This window comes from Etheostoma spectabile, chromosome 1, assembly GCF_008692095.1.
Source record: "Etheostoma spectabile isolate EspeVRDwgs_2016 chromosome 1, UIUC_Espe_1.0, whole genome shotgun sequence".
In the NCBI taxonomy this organism is placed as follows: Eukaryota; Metazoa; Chordata; class Actinopteri; order Perciformes; family Percidae; genus Etheostoma; species Etheostoma spectabile.
Genome location: NC_045733.1, coordinates 5,289,216 through 5,304,043, shown reverse-complemented (window position 1 = coordinate 5,304,043; position 14,828 = coordinate 5,289,216). Strand labels below are relative to the sequence as shown.

At 38.9% G+C, this 14,828-nt stretch overlaps 1 protein-coding gene across 1 annotated transcript in view; it reads left to right on the top strand.

Moving 5' to 3' along the window:
- Positions 1–1,432: 1,432 nt before the first annotated feature.
- Positions 1,433–14,828, top strand: part of furina (furin (paired basic amino acid cleaving enzyme) a) — a 72,932-nt gene continuing 59,536 nt past the window's right edge. The window contains 2 exon segments of the mRNA XM_032521368.1: positions 1,433–1,749; positions 7,695–8,018. Of these exon segments, the coding sequence (XP_032377259.1) occupies positions 7,809–8,018 (210 nt within the window). The 5' untranslated portion in view covers positions 1,433–1,749; positions 7,695–7,808.

Sequence of the window (14,828 nt, the reverse complement as noted above, 5' to 3'; positions counted from 1 at the left end):
GTCTGTCAATTGCTTTTTGGTAAATTAATTAATTGCACATTTGTTAAATAATCCGACCCACTAGACTACAATATCAGTGAAGGTAGCGTGCAGCATTAGCTAATTTGTACAAAAGCCTTGTGTGAAAATATCATTTTGATAATAGTTTCTTTTCTTTCTGAGCACTTTATTTCTTCACAGCATTTACGTAGTCCCAGTAGAGAGATTTCAAGAAATGAGGAGGGAGAGAGAGAGAGAGAGAGAGAGAGAGAGAGAGAGAGAGAGAGAGAGAGAGATGCAAGAGAGGCAGGGAATGACTGATTAATGATGCTTTAAAGATCCCCAAGCTGAATGTGAACTAGGCACGTTGCGGTTCATGGTTGACCTCTAGAGCAGCTCAAATGCATATTTCTAATTAAAGTTGGGTCTCATAAAATTATCATATATATTATAACTGTCTGACACACAGAAAACTTGGGACCAGAAGAGGCCACTGGCTGGTCTGGGGAATTAATAAAACTTCCATATATAGTCTACATTGTGCTTGGCAAAAACTTGGAAGTGACAGGATACATACACACTGCACAGTGACAGAGAGGAACGGCTGGAAGTCAATAGGGGTCTAAAGGCAATTTTTTGCCCGGGGTCCCCCAAATGGGCCCTAAGAAATGTTCATTTATTGTGTGAGTACTAGCCACAACAATTTTCTCAATAAATATGGTGCTTTCTGGCAATTTACTGGGCATCTATTAAGTGTTTTACTGTAAAAAAAATGAAATAAATCCATCCATCTATGAATAAATATCTTATTTGGTATCAGCCTCGGTTTGAAGACTGAGGTGCTGTTCCGCTTGTGACCAGCAGGTGGGTGTGTCGCAACGCTGCTGGCCGGTAAGTAGGTGTTGCTCTAACGTCTGGTCTCCACTCTGTCCACGGCCGTGACGTATTTCCTGGGGCTTGAACGGACCACTCAGCGCTACACCAGAGGGGTATCATGACTATTTATAACCAGCTATTCTATCTCATTAATTTTTCAGCCGCTTCACCGTGCCGTCGTCGGTTTTAACACCGAGGTGAGAGACAAAAACAAGCCGGTGCGAGCAGGATGTAAAAGGAAGCTGGTAAGTTGAACGGATCGTAAGTTTCCCATTTGCTTTCGAGATTGTAATTTTACTTGTTTGGGATGCGTGGTCGGCGAGTTTGCCTCTGGTACCACCGGGACCCTGACACCGGACAGGACGGCGTGTTGTTTATTGATCCCTTGTGTGTGTGTGGTGTGTGTGTGTGTGTGTGTGTGTGTGTGTGTGTGTGTGTGTGTGTGTGTGGTGTGTGTGTGTGTGTGTGTGTGTGTGTGTGTGTGTGTGTGTGTGTGTGTGTGTGTGTGTGTGTGTGTGTGTGTGTGTTGCGAAGGGGGGATCTCACACACTCACTCACGCCGACGTGACGTCGACTGCGCCGTGTCCGGTTTCTGTGGTTGTTCCTGGGAAGAATTGTGTGTTGTTCGTGCTCCACACTGCTCGGTCGGTACGGGTAGTAAAATGTAGCTAAGGTCGGAAATGTTCGTCAGGGGTGGATGAGAGGAGAGGAAAAGGGGAGGCACCTGTGAGACGGAGCAGGTCAGCCTACCGCGGTGTCAAGTTTACGTTAATCCCGGCGAGGTACAGTTTCAGACATATTTGTCAAGCGCAGGAGTCATCATCGGTTCAGCGCCAGCCTCTGCTCCGTGGGACATTAGGAATACGTTTTGTTATCACGGACTTAACGTGTGAGGTGAGTCAGATAACCGCAAACTCCTATCAGCTGGTGTATTTAAACCTCTTAACTTTAGCTTATGAACAAAGTATTTAGCGTTACAGGCCGGAGCGAGAGAAGTTTTCCGGCTCCCTAACTGTAACTGCAGTTCATCTTTTTGTCCTTTTTTTTTTAAAGCACAGTAGCCTACGTGTTGTTGTTTTTGTTGTGCAGCTCATAGGAAACTTACTTTTTAATGTCATACTCCGATGCATCAGGGATTATTAAGGTTATGCCTATATATTGCTTTGGGACTGAACGTTGACATCAGGGAGTAATCAATGTAAAACACAACTTGTTCTGTTGGACTGGACTGTGTACATTTTCTTGTACACTCTGATTAAACAGAGCCTGAATTGGTATGAATACTAACTTCCTGTGAAAAGAGTCACTGAGCTTCAGCTATTAAGTGTCACAGTAGAATAGAAATGGGTGTTTCATTATGGCAACTGACCTCCTTTGTGTTTGTGCTTTTACTACATCCAACTGTCTGACATTTTATCTCTCCAGTGAGGCAATCCTGAGCTGCTGATCATTATGATTTAACACTGAAACAAGGTTATTTATCCCCTTACGTGCAGTTACGTACCACACAATGCCCTTTATTTGGGGTAGTAAGTGTCAGGCTGTTTGCTTCTACTGTACAATAAGATGTTTCAGTAGAGTTAAAGTTGAATGAGCACTAGTTGAGTGAGCACTGGCTTATACTATACAAGGCTACTACTTCTCATCTTGGGAAAGCTGAACTTAGAAAGAGAAAACTCTATAGTTACCTGTGTAGTAGAAAATATTATGGAAGTCTTTTGTAAGACGCATTAATAATGAATCACTACTGTAGTAAGTCTAAAGAAGTAGATGACCATGCATCGCTCAAAACAAATATACCAGGGGAAAAAAGGAAGAACAGACCAGGGCAAACAATGTGGCCAAGGAGGTGTTAGTTGAAAGACAGAGGTGTTTTTCTGTTCTTCTTCTTGACATCCTGGCTTTTATACTCATTGTGTCAGGATCTAGATGTATAACTCTCCAGACGTGTGCATTTCCACCATTTTGTTTCCTGTTTTCTCCTTTTACTTAGAGCACCTGTGGACTTCTAACAGAGGTCCCAAAGCTTTCACAGTGCCAGTTTTTTTAAATATTTTAATTGACAACACATTGAATTGAATTCAAATGCAGTCTCTGTGAAGGTTTCAGGTTTAATGTGCACAAAGAAACACATTACAAGGATTTGCTTTCAGACCCTAATTTATACTTGTAGAATATAAACCCTTGCTGTGATCCACATTACAGATGTTATTCATTTAAATGCGGATTCTGATAACACTGCAACCTTAAGCACATTTAAAAACAAAACAAAAAAACAAGGCAAATGTGTAAAACCTGATTGAAGACCAGCCAAACAATCTGAACATTTAAAGCATATTCTTTGTCATAATAATGGTCTGATTGTTGGCTTGCTGCTGGTTATTACACTAAATTTTGAATAGCAAATGTGTACAGTATATGAGCTAACTTAACAAAGCCATTAAATGGCAATGGAACACACCAACATATTCGGACTTTAGCTTATTCACTGTATTTCCCAGAATTAGTCCACACATACCCTTCTCATCTCTGTGCATGCTGTAACTGTATCTGACGCCCCCAGCATTAACTTAGCCTAGCAAAGATCCTGCAGGTAACTGGTTCCAACTAGCTACTGCTCCCAATAAATGACAAAATAACGCCAACATCTTCCTATTTACATGTTGTGATTTGTATAGTCACAGGGTGGACAAATAATGAGTCCCATGAGACACAGCCATCTTCTAACCGCATACTAACTGGGAACTATATTCTCAGAAAGGCAAAGCACTGGTGGGCTACTAAAGAGACAGCGAGTTCACCTGGAGTTTGCTCAGAGTTGGAGTAAAAGAGTCAACAATTACTAGATACTAAAAGCATAGTGTTCATTCTGATTCTCCCCTCGATCTCAGTCTGTTCGACATTTTGTCTATCAGCTTCCAAAATTTGTAACTTCTCGTCTGTGTATTCTGGCTCAAAAATATATGGTTCTGGAAGCTTGGTTTGATACCAAGTAAAAATCCTCTGACAATTCCTCAAAGTCAGCCATGATCACCAGTGTTGTTTGCTACTAGCTAGCTATTCACTTTGGTTTTGTTGACGGAAGTAACTGTGCTTTTCTGTGTTGCGCTAATCACTCCACTCCTGAGAATATAGTTCCAGTAAGTATGCGGTTAGAATATGGCCGTGTCTCATGTGACTTGTTATTTGTACACCATATGACTATACAAATCACAACCTTTAAATAGGAAGATGTTGGCATTATTTTGTCACTTATTGTCCCTGTCGATCTGCCATGAGAATACCGCTGTATATCACAATTTAGGAACTGAGGTTCAGTAATATTTTGCTAATTTTAGCTGCAAATACAATGTGATTGTGAGGGGTTGTTTATGGCATATTAAATTAACCTTAAGTCATCAATATTATTTCTGTCACTTCAATAAGTTTGCCTTACCTACACAACCTGTTATTTCCAAAATCTCTGTGGGTTTACCTGAGTGTTCTAGCACCGAGATATTAATTTTGTGTGAGTCAAAATGTGAGAACCGGCAGTAATTGCAAGGTATTTGCGTGTGAGAAAAGGTCATATGGGCTAAATGCTTTTTGAGTTTATTTTTATCTCATTAAAATGTAAATAATAAACTGATGAGGTGTTAAAAGTTTCCTTTTTAAAACGTCCCGATGACTTTGGTAATGAGGCTGGTATTATCCTTTTGGGTTTAATGACACTTGGCTAATGATAATTTGGTGTAGTTTTCTTGTTCTAATGTCTGTTATCACAGTCTGGCATATGGTATCATTTACTGTGGCAACACTAAAGACCACTCACAGTGCGACGGTCGGCTTCTCCTTACTCTCTTGCGAAACGTAAACGTAGTATGGCAGTTGTTGCGCCATGCTGTGTGGTTTTCATGCTGACGTTAAAGGATCGGAGTGGCTGAGTACCCGTGAGGTCACATGTTTTTGTACTTAAATGTCAGTGTGTGTCTGGAAATCAAACAGAGGTTTGGAAACGTTCACACTCTATTTACCTGTTGCATCAAAGGACAGAGGACAAAGTTGAGTAAGTTATGCCACCAGATTTCCTTTTTCCTTTTCTTTTTAGCTTATTTTCCTTTTTATATACTGTAGTTAAAAAATGTGATTAATGTAAATCTGATACATTCTTTTGTCACAATTTACTAGAAAATATTGGCTTAAATAGCCACGAAGCACTGAGCATATGATAAAAAAGTAAACATGTAATTGATGTTGGGTGTGGATCCTTGCCACTTAATTTATGCTGATTTGTATGTCTTCAAATAGGATTAATTAAACTTGAAGGGAGAATTAAAAAAAGGTGGTGGAGGGGTTCTACTTTGAGAGAATCTTACGACACCTAACTTGTTCTGCTTGGTTTAATATACATGATGCTTGTTTTATATTAAGTAGGATGTGTTGTTCAGTTAGCTCTTATCCAGATATTAGGAAATGAACATCTACTGTTGAAGTGCCTGGCATGGATTAGCAGCTTGTCGTGCATACTTACAGCCAGGCTGACCTGTAAGCTTGCTGATTGCTAATAATGCAACTACATAGGGCTTTACAATGCATTGAACCTATTTCAAGCCTTTATAAATTTACAGTACTTGTTACTAGCGGTTAAAATGATCAAGTCATTTCAGCAGTTTTAAATGGTCTTTTTCACTGTACACCGCCTAACATTTCAGTTCAGTTTGACAAACTAATTGCAGAGGGTACGAGGGATTTAAATATTAATTTAAATTGCCACTGACCAAACAAGGCTTCTTTTATAATAGAAACCGGAGGGTTGTTTGTTAATAAATGATAAATGCCACCGAGAGGGGATCTGCAGTAGCTTTATTTGTTTTAGAATAGAATAGAAGAAGTAATCAAGGGATCCTAAAATCAAGAGATCCTTGTAATTTCTGAGTAGCCAGCCAGATGGAAACATTCAGTTACATTTTATTTATAGTATCAACTCATAACCAGAGTTATCTCAAGACGCTTTACAGATAGAATAGGTCTAGACCATACTCTATAATTTACAAGGACCCAACAATTCTAGTAATTCCACCAAGAGCAAAGCATTTAGTGCAACTGTGGCGAGAAAAACGTCCTTTTTATTAAGAAACCTCGGACAGACCCATGCCCTTGTTAGGTGGTGTCTGACGGGGCTGGTTGGGGGTGACGTCAGCCAACAAAGAGATTTTTACACTAGCAAAAGTAATTCTTCTGTTAAGGTCATTCAAAACAAATTAGTGACTGATGTATACTGAAATTATATAATTTTTTTTAAGTATAGTTGAATTGGTGGATATGTTTGTTGTTATGTAAATGTACACAGAAGAGTAGCCCTACTCCAACAAATGAAACCTGTATCTGAAGTTGCATTATTAGGGAAAATCCCTTTAAGTATGTAATTAAATGAAACTAAATTGCCTATACATGTTACGTGAACATTTGAGAATGTATAAAAAAAGTGGACTTAGGTAAATGTATACAGCTCAGTATTTAAACTGTACAAATGTCTAATAGAAAAGGGATGAATTTATTTGTCTATGTATTGGAGCCTAAGTGAATAGACAGTTAAAAATGTCTGCAAAATGAACAATGTGTGTAAATGATTATTGTCCCAACTACCTTGAAAGGGGTCATTCTTGCTTCTCAATAAACTGATCAGGGTAAATTTGAGGAGCTTGTTTGTTCATGTTGAGTGTGGCATAATGGCACAGTGAGTTCAATTTGGTTATTTTGTTCATTGGATGGCAAACACAGGAGAGGGATTGGTTTATAGAAGGCTGTCACACCTGCAAAAATATGATAAAACCCTGTCCTACGGTAGACTAGAATCAGGATAACTGACTGTTTACAGTAGGAAACACAGAATAAGAGCATTGCTTTTAGTGCTGTCCAGTCAACTTGGTGGTTACAATAGAGTTAGAACTTTGGCTAATGGTCTCAACTGACTGAAGGCGCAGCTGACCCTTCTGGCTCAGAACAACAGTTATGAGGCAAAAGCCAACAGCTCTGCCTGGTGTAGCTATATCAGATGATATATTTCTTTGTCTTATTCAGAAGATGCTTTAGATGTTTGTTTCTTATTGCTTTAGTGATAACCTGTGAGTCAGCAGCGTACTAAAATGAAATACCCGAGTACTACTGTAGTCCAACATTTCTCTCTGACACTTTAAAGTGTGTATGTTCTGTCCTTGGCCTCAGCCATTCAGCGCCTGTATGAGACATTTAAACTCCATCCTTGAGTGGCTACTTCCCCTCAAAGTGAGACCAACTCTGCAGTGATCCCTCAGCATCCAGGCTGTAGTCTAGGTTTTCCAACCACACTCATTCACCTCTGCTGGCAACCTGTGACACCTAAGCATTTTCCTTTTTTGTTAGCTTCATCTACAGTATCTACCGTATCCTCCCACAGGATTTTAAACTCCAGATCTTGCTGCTGTGTGTCTGACCACAACATCAGGCCTGGCCTTAACGTCCTGCTCCCTGCTTCCTGTGGGATTATCAAATGCCTGTACTTAGCTGGGCTGTAGTATGCCTGATCCAAATGGCTGTTGGGGTGGCTGTTCTTTTTCATGGTCAAAACCGATTCATATATTATTTAATGTGTTTAGTCTTCATTTCAACACATTGTCATTTAGTTTGGACCTCAAAGTGTTCTTTGTTTGGCCTCATGTGAATAGTTTCCCCGTGGATCTTGACATGTCCAGGGTGTGCAGTCTTCTTCTTTGTTACAGTTTTATGAATTACAAGGCATGACTCGCCACTGTAAACCTTCACCAGTCTTTGCAGAAGTGTAAACCTGCATTTTTTTCCTTTTTTTTTTTTCTTTCTGTCAGGTGAGCTGTGACTACCCCCTTCTTTGTCTCTCCGTACACCTGCATGTACTGTGGGCAGCCCTGGCCCTTCGGAGAGGCGCTGTGCTCAGAGACTGTGCTGCACTAAAAGAACCCATGGCTTCTGGCACTCCATGTCCCTCTGTAGGCCGCAGGCTCAGGCTTCTGGAGTTGCTACTCGGGCCTTTGTTGGTCTTGCTGGTCTCTGGGCTGAGACCAGCACTGTGTCAGAAGGTCTACACCAACACATGGGCTGTCCACATACCTGGAGGTCTGGAGGAAGCTGATCAAATTGCCAGTAAACATGGGTTCATAAATCACGGACATGTAAGTAATAAGATGCACTTTTGGCTTAATTTGTTTCCCTCCTGCATTTGCAATGGTAAAATGTTTAGATATTATGAGAAAGTCAAAGAACTGAAGCACTCAAATGAGCACTACAGCAGCCATGGAAAATGAAACGAACTACAATTTGACTATGCAAATATAGGACGCATCAGCCTCCTGAGAGTTTGCATAAAAGGAGGTTAGCTTGCTGCTATTTTACGCACAGGTCCCTTCACTGTGTATAATATGACTTGTTCGTTTCTGTATTATATCCCATCAATATTCAGATGTGCTCATTAATGATTATTATGAGTTAGGTTTGATTCTTCATTATTATGGGTCATTTCCTTTTATTGGTGTTTCCTGTTGGCTCAGCTGTCAGAGAGCATCATGCACTTGTGTGTTTCCTGTTGTTTTCCACTTTTTCCATCCAAAGACAGAACACTAAAGTCTTTTAAAAGTATTAATAGTTCTTGATCTTATTTCCCTGAAATGTCAGTTACAGTGAAAGCCAATATTCAGCCTATTGTGTGACTGTAGTGTGTGATTTGATCACCAGGAACTAAACACCTTGTCCCCGTTTCATTATCTTTTACAGCTCATTGTTTTGTGACAGTGGTGTTGCAAGGAGCAGGAAGCTTTGTAATGCACTGATCAAACAGACAAGAATAGATGTTTTTTTTCAGTCCTGGTTGCTTGCTTGTTTGTGAACCGGTTATGACAATATCCTATAGCAGAGATCTTCAACAGGGGGTCCGGGACCCCTGAGGGTCCTCAGATTCACTGCAGATTTATTATTATTAATTAATTAATAATTTTATTATTGTCAATTTTTGAAAGAATTTTTTCTAAAATTAAAATTGCTTAACATAACACCAGCATATTATTCACGAATATGAATAAGGTAGCCACCCACAGACAGTTAATTCTAAAGATCCACTAGGCCACATGTTTGTGAAACATTAAAAGATGATTTTTAAAGTCATTTTAAATTAATATTTCAATAGTTTAGTATCCTATGCAAGAAAAAAATGTTTATAGGTGTTAGGCTGCCCTACATGTTATTGTAGGCCCAGTTTAATATGCAACTTAATTTTAGTCAATGGCTTAATACAATGTAGGAAAACCTTTTGCACTCCTCTTTTTGTCGGTGCTTAAAAAAACGTGAAAGTTTTTAAAGCCACAGTCCACAATCATGACTTTGTCTAAAGTTTGGAACAGATCTGAAGATTACTGAAACCTACAAAGGCTAGACAAATTGCTAATAATTGGTGATTTTCACCAACACACACAGTGCTTTGGTTTTAAGTGAATAGTGGACGAAACACTGCATGGTAGTAAGATTAGAACTGTGTCCCCATTTCATGTAAAAAAAATAAGTGTTTCCGCATGAGAATGGATGAAAAACGCATAAATCTGAAATACATTTTCTTGCTAATTTATGATGAAATTTGTGTGTAAAAGCTAAAAAGAAAGCAATGAAAATGCCAGATTTCTGCAGTTAGAGACGTGGACAACAGAGGCTGTAATGGAAACTCAGCCAAGAGAGAGTTTGAGTTGAGTTAACTTTGGAGGAGTAAGGTGAACTTTAGTTGAGCAACTTCCATCTTGGGGAAGGTTTAGATTATTCAGATCTTATTATGCCTGTAGCTTTTCAGGCACAGTGGGTGTGGGCAATGAAACATTCCCTGTGTGCTCCAGTAACCAGTGATATAGTGGAGGCTAAACGCACGTAAACGCCGTTTATGCACCTCTCAAAATTCTGAAATGGCGTTTACCCACCTCCAAAGTGCGTTTATCCACCTCTGAATAGCCTATCGTCCCAAAGCCATTCTAAATTAAGCTTGTGTTGTTTTAGTTTCATATTGTTCACTATTAGTTTCATAGGTTGTTAAACCTAAGACGAAGTCTATCATATTGCGCTGCATTACTGTCAGTGTGGACCAATCTCTTGTGGTGTTTGGGGTATGCAACCCCCAACGTCGCCTTCCAGGCAGCGCTGCCTGGAAGGCGACGTTGGGGGCTTAGAACATAAAGCAGGAAGCAACAGTCAAAGATTCGCCAGTCACACTATCCTACATTAGGCTACATGTCTCATGTAGTTAATGATGAATGGGTATTAAAAATGGATATCCATCATTTTTTTAAACGCCGCCAAGACAGCTGCCGTCCTCCTGATGCCAGCAAACGGTCTCAAAAAGAAGCCCAAAGTGAGTGAGCTCGGAAAACAGGACTCAACTTAATGTTTTTCAGGTTAATTTGGTTAATGGCAGATTCTTGCCACTGACTCAAAAAGCCACGGCATTGATTAGGTTAGCCTACCCCTTTCAGACATGAAGTTGCAGGTCACCTAGCTACCTTTTCCCATTAGGGAAATTCAGGATATATTGTCTGATAAATAACTGGATGTTATTTCATTCTCTGGCCACTGACAGTTAGTGACTAGATGCTCCCTTTGCTAGTCAGCTAGCTAGTTATTTTTGTCGCTCTAGCTGTTCGCGGTTTCGCAGGTACGGTAAACGTTTCTATGGTAAAAGCGAGTTGTACCGATCAGAAACGTTGCTGTTACGCTTAGGATTGTGGGTAATGTAGGTTTTCTACGTAAGGTAGTGGATAATTGTTTTTCTTATAATGTTACAAGGTTGATATCATACAGACTTCTAGCTTCATCAGGAGCAGAAACTGGGTCAGTCTACCTGGGATGGTTTATACATTATGGCTGATAATATAAATTAATATGGAGAAAATCAATGGGGTTTTTAATATATATATAAACTGTAATCACCAACTATTTTTATAATCGTTTAGTTGGTTTGAGTAATTTTTTTTTAAGACAAAAGTAAAAAGGTCTTTGATTCTAGATTGTTAAATGTAAATATTTTACACATATTTTTGTTGTCTCTGTTTTGGCATTTAGTAATAGATTATTATATTATTATAGATTTCCACCATATAATTCCTTCTTGAATCTTTTTAACAAGAACTTTGATTAATGTATGAACTGAATACTGATTGTGTGACCTATGAGGGAACAACCAGTGATAAATGACAGCCTATTGCAGTGTCATCAGGATACACCGGTAGGCCGTGGCCCACCTTATCGGTGATCGCGTCGTGGTTCACCTGATCACAGAAATTATAGTTTACCCACCTCTTTTTTTTACCACTACACCACTGCCAGTAACGTACAACTCTTTTATCACTTCCTGTTGGACCTAAGTGCAAACTAGTTAGCCAACATTCTCACGTCCTCTCTGGATTTTAGTAAGACTTGTTAAATTGTCTTCAGCAAGACTACTGGAGTTTTTTTTATCTTTGTTTGCCATGAGTCTTCTTTGTCTTGTGTACTATTGTTCAACAGTTCCTTGTCCTGATAGAAAGTGCTTTTTTGGCTTTTTCCTAGCACATTTTTGGCAATGGATATCTGATTTAATGTTGGATGTACTTATTTTGTACAAACCAAAACCTTGAGGCTGTAATGTTACTGCTGATTTTCATCTCAGCCACAGACTCTTTAAATTAAGTTTTAAAGTATCTAAACATGCATACCTATGTTGTGTTGTACACAAGTACTACTTCAAATAGCAATTCATTTTCTATGGTTGACATTAAAAAAACATTTTAGGATCATCTGTTTCTCTGCACTTGTTTTTAGAAGAAATTCATTGATATAGAAGAGCTGTAATTTTAAGATTGCACAATATACCTTTTAGACTTTCAGTTACTGCACTAAATGAGGTTTATATTTATATTTATATTCAAAGTATAATATAGGAATGTGAGGATAGTTTTCTGATAGACAACAAATAGTGTCCCTCCATGCACATGTTTAATTACATAGTCTCAGCATGCTTTTAGGGAACCATGTTCTGCATTGCACCATATTTTCTTACTCGTCATGACCAGAAATGTTATTTGTGCTCTGAATCACAGCATGCAGACTAATGAGTAATCCTACGCACTTAAATCCTTAAACTATGTATTGCCTGTGGACAGCGGGGACTCCAGACAAAGCAGCTACACCCATTTATTTGCAGAATTGCATCCTGGAGAGGCTAGAGCTGTGGTTTCGCAGGTTTCAGCAACTTGCTTAAAACTATTTTATAGTATTTTGAGGGAGGGAACATTAACTGTTGTGTCTGACGAGAGCTAGCTTGACAAGCTAATTTTGACATGGCAATTAAGAATGTAAAAGGGCAGAGCAAGGGCCTGTATCACGATGCAGCCTTTATAAAGTTGGCTCAATAAATGCTGAGTAAAGCATTGAGCTCTCTCAAATGTGAAACATTGACACAAGTTAAAACAGATGTTTTTACTCAAAGCAGTTATTCTTCTTATTAAACCTGCTTCATAAGTTAGATTCCTGTGCTGGCCTTGATTTTTGTTAAAAATAATCCCAGTTACTCTATGCCCGACCACAACACCAAAGAGCCTGACCTTACCCAGTATGTGTTCTGTAAAAATAAGCAGAGAAACCATCTTGTGCTGCTAAATCATCCAATTATTACAAATGTCCTATTGTGTGTGTGTGTGTTAGGCTGCTGGGGCCAAATTTAAAAAGTTAGTTTGAAGGATCAAACAGAAATTCATGAGACAGAAACCTATTTATTGCTAGAGAGAAGAAATTCTTCGTACATGTACAAGTTATAATTCTTCTACTTAAAAAGGTTCCTGTAGTGTTGAAAAGATGTTGAATGAATAAAGATACAGGATAGCATTTGTTAGTTTGGAGCTGCAACAATTAGTGTCTTCATTTAGTATTTGATCAACAGAAGACTAATAGGCAACATTTTTCATATTTTCGATTTATCAATTTGAGTCATTTCTCTGGTTCCAGCTTCTCAAATGTTTGTTGGTTTTTGTTTGAGGGGTTTTCTTCTTCTTGTATAATTAAGAAATGAACATCTTTAGATTTTGGACGGTTGGCGGCACAAAATAAGACATTCAAAGGCGTCACCTTGGGCTTTATGAACATTTTTCACAATTTTCTGACAATTCTAGATTAAAAAGTTGTTTGAGAAAAACATTTGGACAGATTAAGCAATAATGAAAATAATTGTTTGGTGCAGCCCTAATTAAGTTGACTGCTTTGGACACTGGCTTCAGGAGGATTTCTGTTGGACAAATATAGTATAAAAACTGGCAACATGACATTGCCATGATAAATCCTCAAAACAGTTGCATATGTTAAGCCCTCAGCACGTTATTGATGTATCCTCTCTGGTCATTAACTTTGAAAGGTGAGGTATAACCACAAGTGTGACCATAATATAGATGCTCCAACGTTCTGCATCGCCCCGACTGCATTCCAGAACCTAACTGCTCATTGATTAAAATCAAGCCATTACTTTAGAGCTGGGAACAAACAAATCTGTAAAGCCTTTTTGTTTTCTGCCTACAGGTGAGGAATGATAGTATCTTTGTGAGCTATGTGTGCAAGGCATGGTGAGTGTAAGCTCTGTGTCTGACTCTGCTGCTGTGTGCAGGTGTTGGAATTAGGCAGGAGAGCTTGAGAGGAGGATCAAAGACTCCAGCTGGGCAGGTTTTACAGCTCCGATGATGCTGGTTTTTATTACAATACAATGTACTACTCACACTATGGCATCCATATGCCCTATACCCTAAACATCGTCAGATTTCATGATCCTCCATAATGACACATGCAGCATGTAGTTATGATGGCGTATACACATTTATGTACTCCCGTTACACTCGACCATATGTTGTACATGATTTTGCTCATTGTTGAGATAATACAAATTTTCTTTAATGCAACATAACATCTTCAAGGATTTTCGCTGCTGAATTCATTTTACAGCTATGTGATAAACAGTGTTAATGCTTGTCAAAGTCAACAACCACAATCCAAACCCCAATAATAAGTGCTAAGTTAACTCATTATCTTTATTACTTTAAGTATACTTGCTCTTCTGTATTTTAAGGGGATGTTGGTGGGATGTGCCCTTTTGTTTTTGTAATTAAATGTTACATTGATGGCTGGGTGTGTGAAAACGGTCTACTCTCATCACTTTTTTTTGTCTTTGCAATAGATGATGCCAGTAAGGAATATTGATATGAATGTAGCTGGAATGACCGGGGCTAGCTGTTTTGTTTTTTTAAAGTAAAAGGTTGCCTTGACCAAGTGGTGTGCAAATGGCTACACCTCTCACTTTGACTCCACTTCAACATTATAGGGCCATTTTAGAACAAGGGAAATAATTAAAACCAAGGTAAAGTAATAAAATTAAGAAACAGCTGACTCACACTGTGGTAAATGGGTATTAACTGCCAGCTTGCATCTCGAATGGTTATTTTGCATTTTAAAGACCTTTTCTTGCCCACATCATCAGCCTTGCAGTGCATTTTTTTTTTTCATGGCAAATCACATTTTTGTGCTACGTCTGGTTCTATTGCACCTCCTTTACGCCTGTATTTAATTAAATGGTGAAATGGGATTCAAGGGACTGCTATTAGTAGTATAAGTAATTTGTTTAGTACTGACAGAAGTTAAACAAATCTTAAGAATCCTCATAGTGCAATCTGTGAAATGGATCAGACGGCCACAAGATCTGCTGAGCTTGATTGCTGGTTAAACTGCTAGTTAGATTCTTTTTATATATATTTTTTTAGGTCAGTCATGTGTTTTGAAACATTGTCCCTCTCTGGCCTCAGGCTTTCACCATCTCGTCCATCTTGTATGCAGCTCATGACGGAGCACAGGCTCTCAATATTTAACTTGCTCTTTGCAATGTTGCAGGAAAACTTTTTGGCCCTATTTTGTGTTGAGCAATTTACAGCCTTTTGGATGAC